Source organism: Mycena indigotica (genome assembly GCF_014461135.1).
Source record: "Mycena indigotica strain 171206Taipei chromosome Unknown Mind.scaff0013, whole genome shotgun sequence".
NCBI lineage: Eukaryota > Fungi > Basidiomycota > Agaricomycetes > Agaricales > Mycenaceae > Mycena > Mycena indigotica.
Genome location: NW_023503012.1, coordinates 865189 through 881676, shown reverse-complemented (window position 1 = coordinate 881676; position 16488 = coordinate 865189). Strand labels below are relative to the sequence as shown.

Below are 16488 nucleotides of genomic sequence, written 5' to 3'. Positions count from 1 at the left end.
CGAACGCATCCGAGGCGCATCCGATCGGCGCCCCCTCGGACGCTCTGACCCACCCCGACCATCGTCCTCGGCCTCCTTCGCCCGCACAATCACCGATCCGTCAAGACCCTCCCAACGATCACCTTGGGACAGAGCCTGCGACGCCGCTCAGGCCTTCTGCGCTCTACGTCGGCAGTTACGGACAACCAGTATATAGTTGGCGCCCTAGCAGGCGGACCCTTAGAGTTTCTTCTCTTTGGATCCTCCCCTGCTAGGTCGGTCCCTCCGTGTATTTCCGTAGCTTCTATTCACGCTTTGGATCCTCCCCTGCTAGGCTTTCGTCGGAGTCTCCAGGGTTGCCCTTACAATGTTAAGGCAACCTGTAGGTCCGTAACTGAGCGACATCAAGCACGTGAGGCCCTTGCCATTCGATGCGTGGGTGAAGAAATATTCCTCGCGCTCCCATCCGATGAACAGCGCAAGAGTGGCGACATTCTGTTCTTCGGCTGCATGTGTCACAAGGATCTGAACGCCTGTGAACTCGCGAGGTTAGTGGGCTTTAAACCCTGAATTATGATCTACTATATTCCCAGGTGGGCTTGGCTACCTCCGACAACAAAAACCCAAGAACCCACCTGCTACTATCAATCTGATTTCAGCACGGGCCATGTACCGCCGCAACGAGACCGAAGATTTCATTTCGACCCAGGCCAGTTCCCGCGAAATGACGTTATATGCGATGCGAGAGGCACGGAAGGCCGACGCTGCTGGCTCGGAGCGACGATTTCGAGTTGAACGGGCCAAACGACTGATTAGCAAAGCAACAGAGAATAGAGAACGACGAGAAAAGCAGAAGCAGAGCGTCGTGCAAAGCTCTTGGCAACACCAGTCATTACTGACTTACAGAAGCTCAATACACTCAATATGAAACAACTAACGGAGCAGATGCAAATTCATTGGAAGGTATTCAAGGACCCAGTTTTGGTCGCTATTCCCAACAAGTCAGTTCTCTTGCGGAAAGCAGCAATGCTGAAGGCTGTGAAAGAGGCTGTGGAGAGGTACCTGGAAAGGTAATTACTACCTGGTGGGTTATCTTTGGCTCATATCGACAGGATGGCTGTCGCGCGTCGCCATTTGGACTCTGACAGATCCGAGGTTGGGGACAGCGACTCCAAAGTGTACTCAGAATGGGGCGGCATCACACATGGTGGCGGTGGAGATGATACTGGCATGGAAGAAGTGGAGGCAGATGATAGAAATGCTCTAGACGAGTTGGAAAACAGCTTGATAATAGATATTGATTAACCATCAAACAGCATCTGATGTCTTGCGTTGGAGAGTAGGAAGGAAGGAAAATATGCTGGATTTAAATAACTTTTTTGCAGATTCAGAATGCTGTGAATATCTCCACAATTTTTCAGAATTTTAGGTGGCCTCATTGCTAAGATCTGAGCTCTCAGATTTTGCCAACTTTCTTACTCACATCATCTTGAGAGATAGGGCTATATATCCTTATTTTCTATTTAATCCATTTGAACTCTCGAGTGTGTATAGCCTAGACCTCTATGTATACAATGACTTTTGAACCTTGATGATCCATTCAGCTGTTCGCATGGAATCGACAAACGACGCCGACAACCGGCTGATGTCACGCTGTCAACCGGGTCACGTCACGTCACACATGCCATCAGCTGAGCCGGCATGCCCCTCCCCAAGTGTTGCACCAAAGGGCTAGGCCTTAGGCTAAGGCTTCTCATATATCAGGCAGGTGGCCAAAGGCCTTAGAGGTCACATGCATTGTGACAGTCACATCATGATAAGGATCAATTATGCTGCTCTCTTTCCCTCTCACAATGGCCTGCAGAAACAACTGGCATGCACTATGGGCATTCTTCTGGAACTAGCCAGAACAGAAGCCATATTTGTGCTTCTTGCTGCAAATGTGTCAAGCATTAAGGCATTTCCCCTGAGCTTACTTCCCAGCATTTTACTGGTAATCTCCAGTGCACCCAGCAGATGTTCTTTGGAATGCTTCTGCAGACTGAAGTTCATTACTCCAAACGCTCAAAAAAAAAAAAAAAAAAAAAGACACCCGCCTGCTGGAGGACCTTGACAAAAATGAGTGTGGTATTCAGCATGAGCTTGGTATACAACCAAGAAATTACTTACTGCACAGATATGTACTAACTTGATGCACAGCCTGCAATACCGACATCGTCCATTGCAATGGTGTCCCTGCCTCACTTGCCACCTATTTCAATGGGTATAGAGGGCAAGCTGCCTGCCCATATGCCTTGGCGGATGCACAGGAACTAGGCTGAAAGTACAAGGAGGTGTCAGGGTAAGCCCCCTTTCGGTCCCTCGGAGACGCGTCCGATTCTGGTCCGACTCCGGTTCCGACTCCGGTCCGGCCCTCCATCTCGCCCGCACAATCACTGATCCGTCAACGCCCTCCCGACGGTCGCCCTGGGACCTTGCCTGCGACGCCGCCCAAGCCTTCTGTGCCCGACAGCGGCAGCTACGGAACGGACAAGCAGTATATAGTCAGCTACCTAGCAGGCGGACCCTCAGAGTTTCTTCTCTTTGGATCCTCCCCTGCTAGGTCAGCTTCATTTGTATTCGCTTACCAATGTTCACGCTTTGGATCCTCCCCTGCTAGGACCTTGATCTCAGGCCTCCGCGGTTGCCCTTACAGGAGGATAAGCAAGTGCAAGCTTGTGCCGCCAATAGGTACGGTCAGACATGACCGACCAGACGCCAAACGGAATGACCGAACAGAGATGTGATGACATCCGTTCATCACAACCAAACGACGCCCTTGCACCTGCGAACAACCACCACCCTTCAAGCCTCTAAACATGGGCTCATTGTGCATCATCGCCATCACGGCTGTGCCTGACTCTGAGATCCCACCACCATGGCTTCTAAGCCAGTGCTATCTGCTGCCAGCAATTCCGCCACCAAGAAGGCCAGAAAGCGGTCTCGAAAGGGTGCTGCGCCACCCAAGGTCAAACTTGCTAAGGGAAAGAATAAGGAGAGGGGGAAGGGGAAGGTAGATGAGGGTGTGATGCCACCAATACCAGAGCAACTCAGGAAGGACCCGTGCGTTGTTATCACTGACTCTGCCTTCATCTACTAACCTGTTCACAGCTTCAAGAACTATGGAAAAATTGAAAAATTGAAGGAGATGGTTAATCTCAGCGCCAGCATGCCATTGTTCAAGGCAAAACTCTTCCCAGCCTCGGGCAAGAACCTTTTGACAGCCGATGGAGGTGGCGTCAAGGTCACACACATCCACTATGACCTCGCCAAGCTACTCTTTTGGCAACATCGACGATGCCCACTCAGGGTCACACAGGGCAGCAGCATTTTGGCGTGTCAGGCACCCTTCACCATCTGTGTTTGGTGGTGCGGTCAAACAAGAACGGCGAGTTCGGGACTGAATACAATGTCCTTCAGTCTGTATGATGACACACACAAGTTCGGGGGCTCCTATCAAAGTATATGATAGCTGCAATCTGGTCGTAGTCGATACAAGGTGGTATGGTAATGTTGAAGTAGTATAAAGTCCAATCCGCGCGGCGGCAAAGGTCGTGAGAGTATAGTCAGTAGTACTGAATTAAAGTCGGACCGACGGCGTTATCGGGTCCAGTGTCAATCGAAAGTCTTGGCGCTTCTTAATACAGTTACCCCAGATTGGCGAGGTCGTTATCGTTATCGTTATCGTTGTCGTGGGTGCCCTTATCCTTTGATAATCAGGCCGTTTCGTGGTTGCCCCTACTCTTTGGTAAGCAGGCCGTTTCATAGTCATTTCGCGGAGGCCTTATCCTTTGATAATTAGCCAATGAATGCAATCCACACTGTCAGGGGATAAGGGTCCAGGTGCCTAGTTGATACCAAAGCCAGGGGAACAGCCCCACGGCCAACTACTTAAGTACAGGGCTATCTGCGCACGGACCAGTCACGTGATCGGTCACAGCCGTCACATCACATGCTCCCCTTACACCAACCCCTCCTCAAGATCCGTCGCCCTGACGGATAGGCGGAGTGTAGGGTTCTGTGAACTCGTATTCGGGGACGCCAGGGAAATAGAGGTTGTCGCCTATAACACGCAATGATTGCGCAGGTATGCCCCCTCGTTGGGCCGTCTGTTGATTGCGCTGCCGACCGTGCGTTACCGCGTTCATCTGCATGGGAGTAGAAGCCACACTGGTATCCATCCGCATGGGAGAGGTGCCTTGGGTATGCAAGACTCGGGTAAACGTCAACGAAGTTCCCATAGCCACTGAGGGTGCGAAGGGAGTAGGATTAGGCTGGGGAGTAGGGAGAGTGGAAGTCGCGGCCCGTATAGGTTGGGTAGTGGCGGCAGCAGGCTGACAGGGTAGGGTAGACAGGAAGAGGGGAGAAGACAGTCGTGAATGCCCAGCTGGCCCGCCAGCGGCAGTCGAAGCCCTCGGATGAGTGGCAGAAGGTGCAGCAGTGGGGGCGCGGGGCATCTGAGACTGGCCACAGGGCACAGTGGACGAGCGGTGCGGAGCACGGTCGACGTCCATCTTAGTGGCGTGGGACACAGGCACAGGCGCGACAGGAGGAGGGGGGGCAGGTCCCTCAGCAGATAGTGGCTGACGTTGCTTCTTCGCACGGACACGCTTATGCATGAATCGTTTCCCAAGCGCAATAAGCGCTTCACCGATTTGCTGGTCGGTTCCCCGGATAGAGACCCGGCGCTCACCAGGCACAGCGCGCGATCAGAGTACGCGCGCAACTGAGCACCGGAAGTGTCGTGAGCTTGGTGGAGACCCTTGCCGCCACGACCCACAATATGCCCGACGGCCGAGGTCAGGCACCACAAGCGTACAAGAGAAGCGCGCGTGACAGTGTCGGGCGCAGTAGGGGGAAAGGTTTCGGCAAGTGGTATGGAAGTGTAGACCGCAGCAATGACAGCAGGGGTAGGGGCCGGGATTGTTGGAAGAACCCAGCGACTGCCATCCCAGACACCGTGGAATGTAAGACCAGGGGAAGGGGGAGCAGGGGGTGGAGCAGGCGTACCATACTCAAGACGGTCGAGACGGTCGGTGAGGCGAGTAATTTCGCTCTGCAGGAGCAGGCAGTACAAATACAGGTCGACAGGGATGCCGGGAGTCGTCATTGGAGGAGAGAAGGCAAGCACAGTAGGGTGAGGACAAATATAGGAGATAGAGAGGATCAACTGGGGCTAGAAGAGTACCAGAGTCGATGTAGAGGCTTTGGTATGCTGTCAGGGGATGAGGGTCCAGGTGCCTAGTTGATACCAAAGCCGGGGGAACAGCCCCACGGCCAACTACTTAAGTACAGGGCTATCTGCGCATGGACCAGTCACGTGATCGGTCACAGCCGTCACATCACATGCTCCCCTTACACACACGGGGATTCACTGCCTATCTACTGATATATGTGAACTTATAGATCACCGGCGGGCTTGGCATCAATCCGCAGCCGGCAACTGTTGCTGGTCCACCACCTCCGTCTCCGCCACTGCCCCACCCGTTGCCTGCATCGCCCAGCTCGTCGCCAACACCGCCTCGCTCGTCGTTGCTGCGCATGACTGTGCACACTGCCCGTCACCTTGCTCCCGTGCTGCGGCACCACTGTGGACGCTGCGGCACCTACTCATCGCCTCCAGCCCATTCCTGTTGCTTGACGCGTCGCTGGACGGGTTGCATGTTGCGTGTCGTCATGAAAGTCATTCCCGTGACTTTCCTGGTACCACCCCCCATGCCAGGTGCGTCAACACACTGCTCTGAATGCACGCATGTATGTATGTCTTGCTTCTTGGTACATATTTATTGACTCTTGACAGGGCACCGACTCAAGTCTCAAAAAAGCCAGTGCAGCAAAAGGCCACCACCATTCGTGTCACAGAGCCCCAACAGCTGTGGCTCACTGTGCCTGGTACCTCCACAGGACCTCACTATTACTTATATGTAGGCAATGGCATGAGTAAACCCCTGGGTATCCAGAGCCTTACTTATACTCATACCTGCACAGCCACCATACCCATACCCATGGGTATGGGTATGGATTTTACTCCTAGGTATTGTCACTTCTTAACCCCAAATGACTGATATATTTTCTAGTTCAAGTTAATTTTCTGCTTTGGCACCCACCAAGTGCTGGCACTTTAAGCAAGAGCCAAGATGGAATCAGCAATTGCACGTAGTGAGTGATTTCCACATGTCATATCATATCTCATCTACCCATGGGTCGGCAGGTTAGAAATTTGCAATCTATACCCATACCCATACCCATGCGGGTAAAACCCATGTACCCGCACGGGTAGGCCTTACCCGTGCCATTGCCTACTTATATGCCACCTCTGTATTATTTATACCCAGAATTGGTAGTAAATTAAAAAGTTCTTTGAAATAAGACTTTTCTCTACAAACTTAAGTAAGGCACACAACAATCACCCCGAGGAATGGGAACAAAACTGGAGGATTTTTTTAAATTCTAATTAAGGTAATAATGACCCCAAAAAGGGACACCTTTATTTGTTGGGAGAAATGGATTTAAAAAGACCCAATAAGTAGAACAGCAATCTTATCAGAAAAAAAGGAATCAACATTGTTATCCAAAAAAAGCCTCTTATGCCCAGATATCTTCCATTTTTCCCCCTTTTTCTCCTACAATCTGAGAAACATTTTTCTGGTCAGATTTCCTTCCTATCTAGTTGACATCATTTAAACCTTTTTTTCTAATCAATAAAGGTCACTATTTTTTCAACCATTATTACCTTCATTAAAATTTTAAAAAATCCTCCCGTTTTCTTCTCAGTTGTCGGGGTGAATCCCGACAAGTGGTGGGGTCACGTTATCGATTTCCATATCGAGAAGCTCCACGCTGCGTAATTTTGGCAATCGGCGCAGTAAGTACTCCCACGGAGTGACCGATCACTGTCACAGTAGGCGCGCCTTGCTTCCTGCACCGATGGCGGAAGCGCCGTCGACAGCGACGATAACTGACGCCCTGGCTGCATCCACGCTCGAGTCTGTGTCAGAACCGGCAACTGACCCCTCTCCTGAAGGCCCTCCTGAACCGGCCCCAGACTCGGAGCCAGCGCGCCAGGCCACGCCCGAGCCTGAGCCTGTACCCGAGCTCCCCCCGCCGCGCGACGACCCTTTCACGCTCGACACGCTTTGGGAATATAACGGCTCCGACGAGAACAAGCCCTTGCTCGTCTCCATCAAAGGTGTGTCCTCCCCTATCCTCATGCATTTACAACTGGAGCATATATAGGGACGGTGTTCGACGTGTCGGACAACTATGCGGTCTACGGCCCACACCGGTCGTACGCTGTCTTCACGGGGCGCGACGCGTCGCATGGGATGGGCTGCAGCAGCATCCGGTTTGAGGACGCGTATCCGGACTATTCGGGCTTGAGCGAGGCGCAAATGGGGGTGTTGGATCAATGGCATGCGATGTTTACGTGCGTGGGGCGCTTCTTTCATTCTTGCTTGCGCGTTAAAGTAACCGGACAGGAAGAAATACCCGATTGTGGGGAAGGTGGTTGATCATCCGACGCTGTTGGCAGAGAAAGAGAAGGGGAAAGGGAAAGCGAGAGATTTTGAGGCTGCCGGTGCTAAGGAAGAACCTTTGACCCAGTCAACAACTTGAACACGGCATATAGTGTCATGATTCATCCGAGCTCCTGAATTCGAAGGGTTATATGCAGCTATCACGAGTCATGACCAGCATGAGCCTCAAAGTGGTCTAAAAACCTTTTCGACGGTATATCCATTTTTTGAAAGTTGGAACCCCTTGGCAGAGATCATACATATGATGTTTCCGGAGATTTTGGAGAAAACTAAAGAAGAAATTGAATGGAAATGAAGTCAAAAATTCGATCGTTCGTATGCCGTCGTATATGTACTTAGCAGTCTTAGTTACAAGCCAGAAATAATATTTTCACGTTACACATGTGCTTGCAGTTGTTAATAATGTCATCATAAGTCCTAGTTGAACTCTTTCATGTAATCCGGTCCCAACACCACTTCCTCAGCTGTCGTGCCATCCTCGTCTACAGCAACAAAGTTTCAGACCAATCAACTGCTCGGTGAAATCACTCACATGAGTTCCACGTCTTCACCACAGGAATCTTCGCGGCACCATCGCTGGTAACGCCCAGATCGCGTAGATTCAGCGCAAACACCCGGCCGTTGCGCAGTGCACTGTTCTTCGTCACGTACCCGCCGTACCCGGAGTGGCCGTTGAAGCAGATCGGGATGCTCGCCGAGATGTTCAGGCTCCGGGCGCACCAGGACTCGCCGTGGTCGTGCCCGGAGGTGACGGCCAGAACGTTTCCGGCGGGCTGGTTAGAAAGTGCGATGATTTCGTTCCAGACTGCAGTAATGTGTGGGTCTCGCCGGCATAAGTGGAAGAGAAGGAACTTACAAGGGAGATCGAGGCCGGTGTATGTGTTGTTGAGGAAGCCCTGCGCGGACGGATTGGGCTCGTCGTCATGGTCTCCCGCACTTGGTAGGGACGCGAGCGGTTGCGCCTTTTGTACCTGCCATGCAACAGTTACCCCCAGCATGTAACGAGTGAAAGAGAAAAACGAACCGGGATGTGGACGAATATCAATGCAGGAGGCACTTTTCCCCACTGAAGTGAATGAACTTCAGTACTTCGGCTGATCGAGGCCTGTTAGCGAAACACACCGTCTTCGACATGAGCTCCCGCTGCTCTTTCATATATGCGGGCACAGTCTCTGGGTCGACCCAGTAGTAATTAGCCGCGTCGGGGACCGGTCCTGGGCCGTTCCCCGTGCCGCTAACGAACGCGCGCGAGTCGAAGAACCACATGATCAGCGCCGGGACGACAGCCTTGCGATGGGCGTATACCGGGACCCCTTCCGCAAATGGTCAGCCAATCTGTGAACGTATGATGGAGAGGGAACATGCAGTAGTTCCCGGATCCATACGGCTTGGGGCCGACGTCCGAGCGGGTGTATGACAATTCGGAGTACGTCGCTTGCTCGTATTCGATTTCGATTTGGTGGTTGATGTTGTTCTAGTGACGAGGGCAATGAATGGGCGAATGTCTGTGGGAAATGGAAACGCACGGCATTATCGTGCTATGATCAACTTAATATCAGTGACTTTCTGCTCCACAAGAGACGACTGACATTTCCGTGAGCGACCGAGAAGGGGATTTTCCGAGCAACGGTTGGAGCATAGGCCTGATCAAGATAGCCCGTCGCATTGAACGCAAAAACATTCTCGCCTAGAGAATTTTGCTCTGAACTTGGACGAATTCAAAGGAGACGCACCCGTTATGATATCGCCGTTGAAGACTCTGGGTTGCTGCTTCAGCTGGTGGCATACAAGTCAGACACAGACGCACACATAGTCGGGTTTCTCGTGGTCCAACACCGCCCCATGAACTTTTTGCGTGGCCGCATCCTGCATTATCTTGTCATCGGTATCCAATCTGTGAACGAGACACTGTGGAGACGCACATGTTCCGGCCCCCACGCGGCCCACGACCCGTCTCCGGGGCGCTCTCCGAAGTGCATATCGGAGAACGACACGACCTTGAAGTTCCCCGCCGCGTCGAAGGTGAGCTTGCGCTGGCCCTTGATAATGCCTTTCAGCTGTGGCTTTGGACTGGATGTCGGCGCTGCGACGGCGCGGGCGGCTGCCCAGGCGAGGAGGGCTGGCAGGAGGAGCATCGATGTCGTTCAGAGAGAGAGCCTCAGCGGTCACGCGAAGGCGGAGACGGAAGCGGACAGAGGGATATGGTGGTTCGCGAACGCACGTGCAGACGTCGCCGCCATACTTCGCGATGGGCTCAGCTGGTCGGCGAAACGTGCGCCGCGTGCATGTGGTCGACAAAAGCATCATGGCCGCTGGTCACATGCGCGGGAGAGAAGGTCGTCGCCCTCTTCGTTGAACGTCAGGCGTGCATTGAACCAGGGTCTGGCAGATGCAAACCAGAAGTCAGGATTTAAAAACAACAACAAAGTGGAGTGCTTACACCATCTGTTCTCTTGCTGGGTCTGAATTGAGTCATCCCTTGCGATACCGATCGTATCCACAAGGACACTCGCTCCTTGGCCAGTCGGCACAACGATCTCTAGACGTCAACTTCATGGTATTGGCTGGGCACATTCGCAACAGTCGAGTATTTTCCTTGCCAACACGAGGTGTGAGTACGGCTTGCGCGAAGAACAGTTAGTGGAGACAAGAGTGGTGCTAACGATGATAATGTATGCAGAGAGCTGGGTTTGAGCCCCACAGTTCCGGAGACCTTGAGATGCATTGTTTTGTTTGCCCGATGAAGAGGGATACAGGACCATTGGTCAATCGACATGGTTTCCGGCTTTTAGCATTTCGTATACCGCCTGTCGAGATATTCCGGGTCCATCGGCCTCCTCTGCCTCCTGTTCCTCTTCACCTTCTTTTTCTCCTTCGTCATCATCTGCCTCTGCATCCTCATCTGCATCCTCGCCTTCCGCCTCATCCTCGTTTTCATCCTCACCTTCATCTTCATCTTCCCCTTCACCTTCCCCTTCTTCCTCATTCCCTTCCTCTTCATTTTCTTCTTCGTTCTCCCCTTCGGCATCTGCTTCATCGCCTTCTCCATCTTCCTCGTCTTTTTCCTCCGCCTCTGGCTCGTCGCTCGGCACAAACGACCGCCACATCCAGCACCCATCATCCTGCTCCCCCCTCTCCTGGTCCACAAAGTCCTCAAACCCCATATTCGAAATATCCAGATTCGAAATCATGCCGTGGGCCTCCTCGTAGGGCAGGCGGCACGCGCGGAACTCGTCCGTCATCCCGCCGTCCCCGTCCCCGGTTCCGTCCCCGTCCGCCTCCGAGTCGTAGTACTGCTCGCAGACGATGCACGTGGACGTCTCCAGCCCGCGCTGGTCGAGCACGGCCCAGTCCGCCGCCGAAATGTCCAGCTTCGCCAGCGCCTTGCTGTTTTTCCGCACAAACGCATTCACCGCCGCGAGCGACCACCCCGCAAACGCGCTGGCGGAGATAGGTGGGGTGATGGGCAGGCGGGTCGGCTTGCGCGCCTTGGCTTTCGTCGGCAGCGTCTTTGAGCTCAGCAGGATCCAGCCAAAGTCGGGCGGGTATGATCCGAATTCGAAGTCGTGCGCGAGCAGCAGTGCGCGGTTGAGGGCCTGTGAGGGGTCAGCAGGATGGAGGGAGAGGCTGGGATAACCTTGGGCGGCGCCTGAGTCGCAGTGAGGAAGATAGCCCAATTGGACATGATGAAGGGGATACTTAGGGGCCGTGACTGCTGTCACGTCGTTACCTGATTGTCGGCCAAGACGACTGAAAATTTTCAACCCGAGGAGTCGCAGGACAGAAACACCCTCTTGTTTCCCTCAGAAACTCACTCTCGGGCGCTGTAGTGTGCAGGGTTGGTGTTGCGGTAAGCAATATGCCTTCATTGAAGTTGCCAACTTTTTTTTGTTTACTAGTAGTTTTGATTTTAGCTCAGGCTGCAAGTTCTTTCCAGCCGCGCTTCTACGGCGCCTCACGGCCTCCGTGCCCCTTTGCGCACGACGGGGCCAATCCACGCGTCACCCACATGCCGTTTTTATGTGTCATTTTTGTACGTGATCCAAGCAGTGTCTGTCGGTTTTTTTCTTATTCTTGGCTCTCCTCCCTTCGACACCTTCACAGAACCTCTCGCGACAATGGGGGGCGGCGGCAATTCATCCCGTTCGTTGCTGTGGGAGCCGCCAGCGAAGGAACGTGTTGCTGTTTTTGCTTCACTATCACAATCACACAACGCGGAGGACACATTCCATTCCTCCCATTACCGCCAACTAGCAGTGAGCGTATGACACCGCAAGGCAAATTTTGATTATGATACGCGCGTGGCGTCCCTTCAGCTGCCGGCCGCGTTGGAGCCAGGCGGCTCGCCGCTTAAATGCGCTACTCGTCGCTTGCGCTTTTTTCCCCACCACCACCACCACCCTTCCCTTGCCTCAACACCACTCTCCGAAATGTCGAATGTTCTTGGTGTCATCGTCATTGCCCGCAACGGAGACCGGCGTGAGTATTACCAGGACCCGAAGACCTATGCGCCTGCGCTGACCGACTCGACCGCGCTCGGTGTCGTGCGTCTTCCCTCCGCTTTTCACGCTGCACGATGACTCATTGCGTTGACCACAGAGCGACTTGCACCATCTCGGCACCGAACTCCGCTCGCTCTACCTCACGCCCACGTCGTCGTCGTTCATCGAGGACATCTCCACGGACGTTGTTGACACGCAGCAGGTCAAGGTCCGCGTCAAGGCGGGCGGGGAGGGCGCCGTCGTGTTTGACAGCGCCATCGCCCTGCTGCAGGGCCTCTTCCCGCCCAACCCGCGGAACAAGATCACGCTTGCGAACGGAACGGTGGTGATGGCGCCCCTGGGCGGATATCAATACGTGCCCAGTGCGTCTTGCTTTCTTTTTCGAATTGAATTGGTGCTGATTAGACTTAGTGGAGACCGTCGAGCCTGGCAATGACCGCTCGATGGAGAGCTGGACCGACTGTCCCGCGTTCCAAAAGCACGTTGCCGAGTTCCACTCCTCGGACGCGTTCAAGGCCAAGGCCAAGGAGGCTGCGCCGTTCTTCAAGGATATCACGGACTTTGTCTTTGGTCGCACGACTAAATTGGAGAATATCGTAAGTGCTTTTTTCGGTCCTTCACTCAAGAAGATTCTAACGCATGATGATATAGTGGAATGCATGTTGATCCCTTATCGTACTCAGTATACTGACACCTTCCTAGATCCATGACTTCATGAGCACCCAGTTGACCTACAACCAGACCTACGCTTTCCGTCTTCCGCCGACTTACATTGACCAAGCGCGTGCCCTTGCGAATTACCACGAGAACGGGGTGTTTTCGGACGAGCAGCCCAATGGTATTGGGAACATCGCCGGCCGCACGATGCTGCACACGGTCCTCAACTCGCTCGAGCGCATCGCGTTCAACGACGACCCGCTGCAGCTGATGGTCGTGCAGACGACCTACCAGCCGTTCATCTCGCTCTTCCACCAGACGGAGCTCGTCAAGGAGCACCCCGAGCTGGCCAGCATCCGTATGTCTCTCTTGTCTGCATTGTCAAGGTACTAACTCTTCCGGTAGCCAACTTCGGGTCGGCCCTGGCGATCGAGCTCCGCCGCGGGCTGCCGCCGGACACGCGCGACTTCCTGCGGTTCAAGTTCCGCAACGGGACCGCGGACCCGGAGGGCTGGCGGACGGTGCATGTCTACGGGCACAAGGCGGACATCCCCCTCACCGAGTTCATCTACCGCTCGGAGGTACCGTTGCGATTTTCTTTGGAGGTGATTGAGGGCTTATGTCTGCATTGCTAGGGCTCCGCGATCACGAGCAACAGGCAGTGGGCACAGGTGTGCGGCGTCAGCGCGAGCGGCGTCGGGGCCCCTGCCCCATTTGGTTCTTTCTCGGTCGTGCTGGGTCTCTTGATGCTCCTCGTGGCGTTCTTGGGCTTCAACGCGGCCCAACGGCGCGCGAAGAAGGCTCGGGACATGCAGTTGCCGGTTACGAACGTTGAGGTCTGCCAGTTTACCGTCGCTATATAGTCCTCACTGACCAGTTCCGCTAGGTTGTCGAGGAGGTACAGAAGACACGTCTTATCTCTAAGCAGTGAGGTATAGGATGTCCCGTGTTCGTGTACTTGGATCGTCACGGTGGGCACTGGCATATGCATATGGTGGTACTGGACAATCGCTCGACATTCATTCAAATTCAAGTTTCTCAAGTCGTCTCAAGTAGTACTTAGTCTCGTTATCCATAGCATGAATACTATTTCTAATCATGAACAGTTGAGGGCCTCAATATCTGTGTTTAGTAAATGAAAAGGGGACATGTAAACAATCTCTTGGAGTATTGCATCACCGCCGGCGGGAACGGAATGGCTGTCGAGGGCTGATGAATCATTGTTTGTAACAGTAATGCGCAGTAAACAGAGGAGTACTGTACAAGTTCTTGCTCTCCATGTGTCTTCCAATTGACATGCGCTAAGTTCTCGTTACCTTCAATTTAGCTTCCAAATCCAACACTGTTTTTAAGTCGAACACTTTTTTTACTATTTCAAACAAACAGACAACGAGGCATACAACGTTGTGAATACTACTGGGTAGCAAGACAAAGATGTAAATTGTTCATTCGGAAGCAAGAAGAGCGAGAAACGTCAATCCGATACGAGGAGCCGATGCCGGTCAGCCTGTTCAGAACTGTATGCAAACCGCTCAGAGCGTGATCGGGATGCAGTTGATCGCGATGAGACCACCCCACTCTTTCTGGGGTGCATCGCAAGTGACGGTGGTGCCACCGCTAAAGCGCGTCAGCCAGCTGCTGCACCGAAGAGCGCTAACGTTTACCAGTTGTTTCCGATGACGGTGATGGGAGAGCAGCCGAGGCCGATGGGCACGTTGAGGCCGCTGAGGTCAAGGCCGAGGAGCGCTGCGACGGCCGAGACTGCGCTGCTGCTGGAGGACTGGACGCTGGAGCAGCACTGGGGCGAGCTCGGGGGAGTAACCGGCGGCGTGTTGGGGGCGGCGGCAGCAAGGGTCTGTTAAATAGTGAGCGAAATTTTGCCGTCGATGAAGACCTGAGGCCTACAGCGAGGGCGAAGAAGGCGACGAGCTTGGAGAACATGTTGTTTGGAGGCTTTACTGCAACTTGTGGGTGGTTGAAGTGAAGAATCGGGGAAAACATACCTCGCTTTTATCCTCTCTCGCCTGGCGATGACGGAGGCCATGGGCCCGACATACGAACGGGCAATTGGCGCAGAAGAGTGGAGTAGTGGAGCGGAATGTTGTTGCGGTTATTCCAGTTCGTATTGGTGTGAGCGACGGCGAGTATTGAACATGCAGGGCAAGTGTTGGAACACGAAAGGAGGATCCAAAAGGGACTGCTTTCTCGCACGACTCGGAGGGATCCTGTTTAGATGGACGACGCTTAGGTGGAGCCCTTGGGATGTATCATCTTGGAAGTCTGGCAGAAAGATCAAGAGAGTCAAGACTGAGCTCCGAGTCGGACTTGAGTATGGACTGCACCAATAATTCAATTCATTTTTTTCCTCTGACTGTGTCGGATGAGCCTGGGCTTCTGCTATTGTAGCAACATTTTTGCAGGTCAACGAAGAGAAAAGACCAGCGTACCAAGTAGAAGTACCAGTCGTCAGCGATCGATTGTTGAGCGGCGTAGAAGCAGAAGGCAGGAAGAAAACCAGCAACATGAGTCCTCTGACCCTAATTTCAGCTTGGTAATTCTACCGCGATGCATACCCATTGTATGGACTCTTGGGCGGGAGAACATAGCATGCAGCGCTAACGCCACCAACAGCCAATTACGACGTCCATCTGCGGCGAAAGAACGGTTAGCACGCACGCTCGCCGCGGCCAGGGGGTATTCTTGCGCAGCGTCCGAGGCTTTTGCTGGGACAAGCACGAGGCTCTTGAGACGCAGGGGAGAAGTGCAAGGGGCTAGACCACGAAGGTACTTGGTTGCATTCCCACCGAACTTGCTTCCTGTCAGTGTCTGCCCAGATTAGCTTCATTTCCGTGTACAGCATCGAGGGCAGGTCGAAGAAGATGATGACACAGAAGTTCATTTAGACTGGTGAGGTCATGGTGGGTGGTAATTCACCGATTCGTCCCACTGGTATGTCCTGCAACATGATGCCACCGGCAACACGCCTATTGAAGGAGTCGATTCGGCGGGGAACATGGACGCCGGGTGCAGTGCGTTCAATGTCGAATACCAAGTACAACAGATGCTCCCACTCCACAGAGAGCTATGCACCCACGAGCGTCAAGGACGCCGAGTGAGCAACATGATGATGACTCGAGCGGTGAGTCAGTGACATAGCAGTTTTGAAGAACTCGGAGTTTGAAGATGCAAGGTCGCTAAGAATGTCTTTTGCCGCACATGTTTTCATGTCGTTGGAGCATCCCGTGCGGGAGACCGGTTGTCGTTCATGCACGTTCATGTCGTGGACCAAGGAGGATGACGTGTACTGTGAGTCACACCGTGACGGTCGCGAATAAGTAGAGATTCGAAACCACAAGGCCTCAGGCCAATGTTTTTAGCCAAGGCTACATGCCACGGACTCGTTAGACTTGTAGAAGCAGCTCTCTTGCTCCCATCAGCTGTGTGCGGATTTGGCTCTGATGAATCATGATCCCAATAATCTGGATTCTGGAGTGGTGACGTTGACTCGCAGGACCCAGACCTGACCCCATGTGCGTCTTCACGGCTCCCTTTAGCCTTATACTTGCCCCGGCTGGGTCTCGAAAATCGTCTACTTGTGAGGAATTCCAGACCAACACTGGCAACAAATTTAAACAGGTACAAGTACTGGATCCCATTTGAATCCATTGCCTACTGCCAGACAGTGCCAGTGTAACTCACACTAGACTATAGGAGCACTTTCAACGGTATCTGCGCATGCTTCAGCAATCTAAACTGGCAACCACCTGGCACCGATG

The 16488-nt window shown here is 53.3% G+C and overlaps 4 protein-coding genes across 4 annotated transcripts; 2 read left to right on the top strand and 2 right to left on the bottom strand.

The window, feature by feature from the left end:
• Nucleotides 1-6930: 6930 nt before the first annotated feature.
• On the top strand, nt 6931-7632 carry MIND_01268500 (Cytochrome B5; the record flags this gene model as incomplete). Its single annotated transcript, XM_037369164.1, has 3 exons — nt 6931-7207; nt 7255-7444; nt 7497-7632. The coding sequence occupies exons 1-3, from the start codon at nt 6946-6948 to the stop codon at nt 7630-7632; spliced, it is 588 nt and encodes a 195-aa protein (XP_037214370.1). The 5' UTR covers nt 6931-6945.
• Nucleotides 7633-7970: 338 nt separating this feature from the next.
• Nucleotides 7971-9688, bottom strand: MIND_01268400 (Metallo-dependent phosphatase-like protein; the record flags this gene model as incomplete). Its single annotated transcript, XM_037369163.1, has 11 exons — nt 7971-8035; nt 8086-8358; nt 8410-8524; nt 8578-8619; nt 8676-8866; nt 8919-9027; nt 9080-9091; nt 9143-9240; nt 9287-9312; nt 9361-9428; nt 9476-9688. 11 exons carry the CDS (start codon nt 9686-9688, stop codon nt 7971-7973), a joined length of 1212 nt encoding a protein of 403 aa, XP_037214369.1.
• A 1983-nt stretch (nt 9689-11671) lies between these two features.
• On the top strand, nt 11672-13643 carry MIND_01268300 (uncharacterized protein; the record flags this gene model as incomplete). Its single annotated transcript, XM_037369162.1, has 9 exons — nt 11672-11809; nt 11870-12097; nt 12153-12417; nt 12467-12651; nt 12707-12712; nt 12758-13070; nt 13118-13293; nt 13348-13548; nt 13599-13643. The coding sequence occupies 9 exons, from the start codon at nt 11672-11674 to the stop codon at nt 13641-13643; spliced, it is 1557 nt and encodes a 518-aa protein (XP_037214368.1).
• Nucleotides 13644-14244: 601 nt separating this feature from the next.
• On the bottom strand, nt 14245-14653 carry MIND_01268200 (Hydrophobin 2; the record flags this gene model as incomplete). Its single annotated transcript, XM_037369161.1, has 3 exons — nt 14245-14329; nt 14377-14567; nt 14618-14653. The coding sequence occupies 3 exons, from the start codon at nt 14651-14653 to the stop codon at nt 14245-14247; spliced, it is 312 nt and encodes a 103-aa protein (XP_037214367.1).
• Between the last annotated feature and the right edge of the window lie 1835 nt (nt 14654-16488).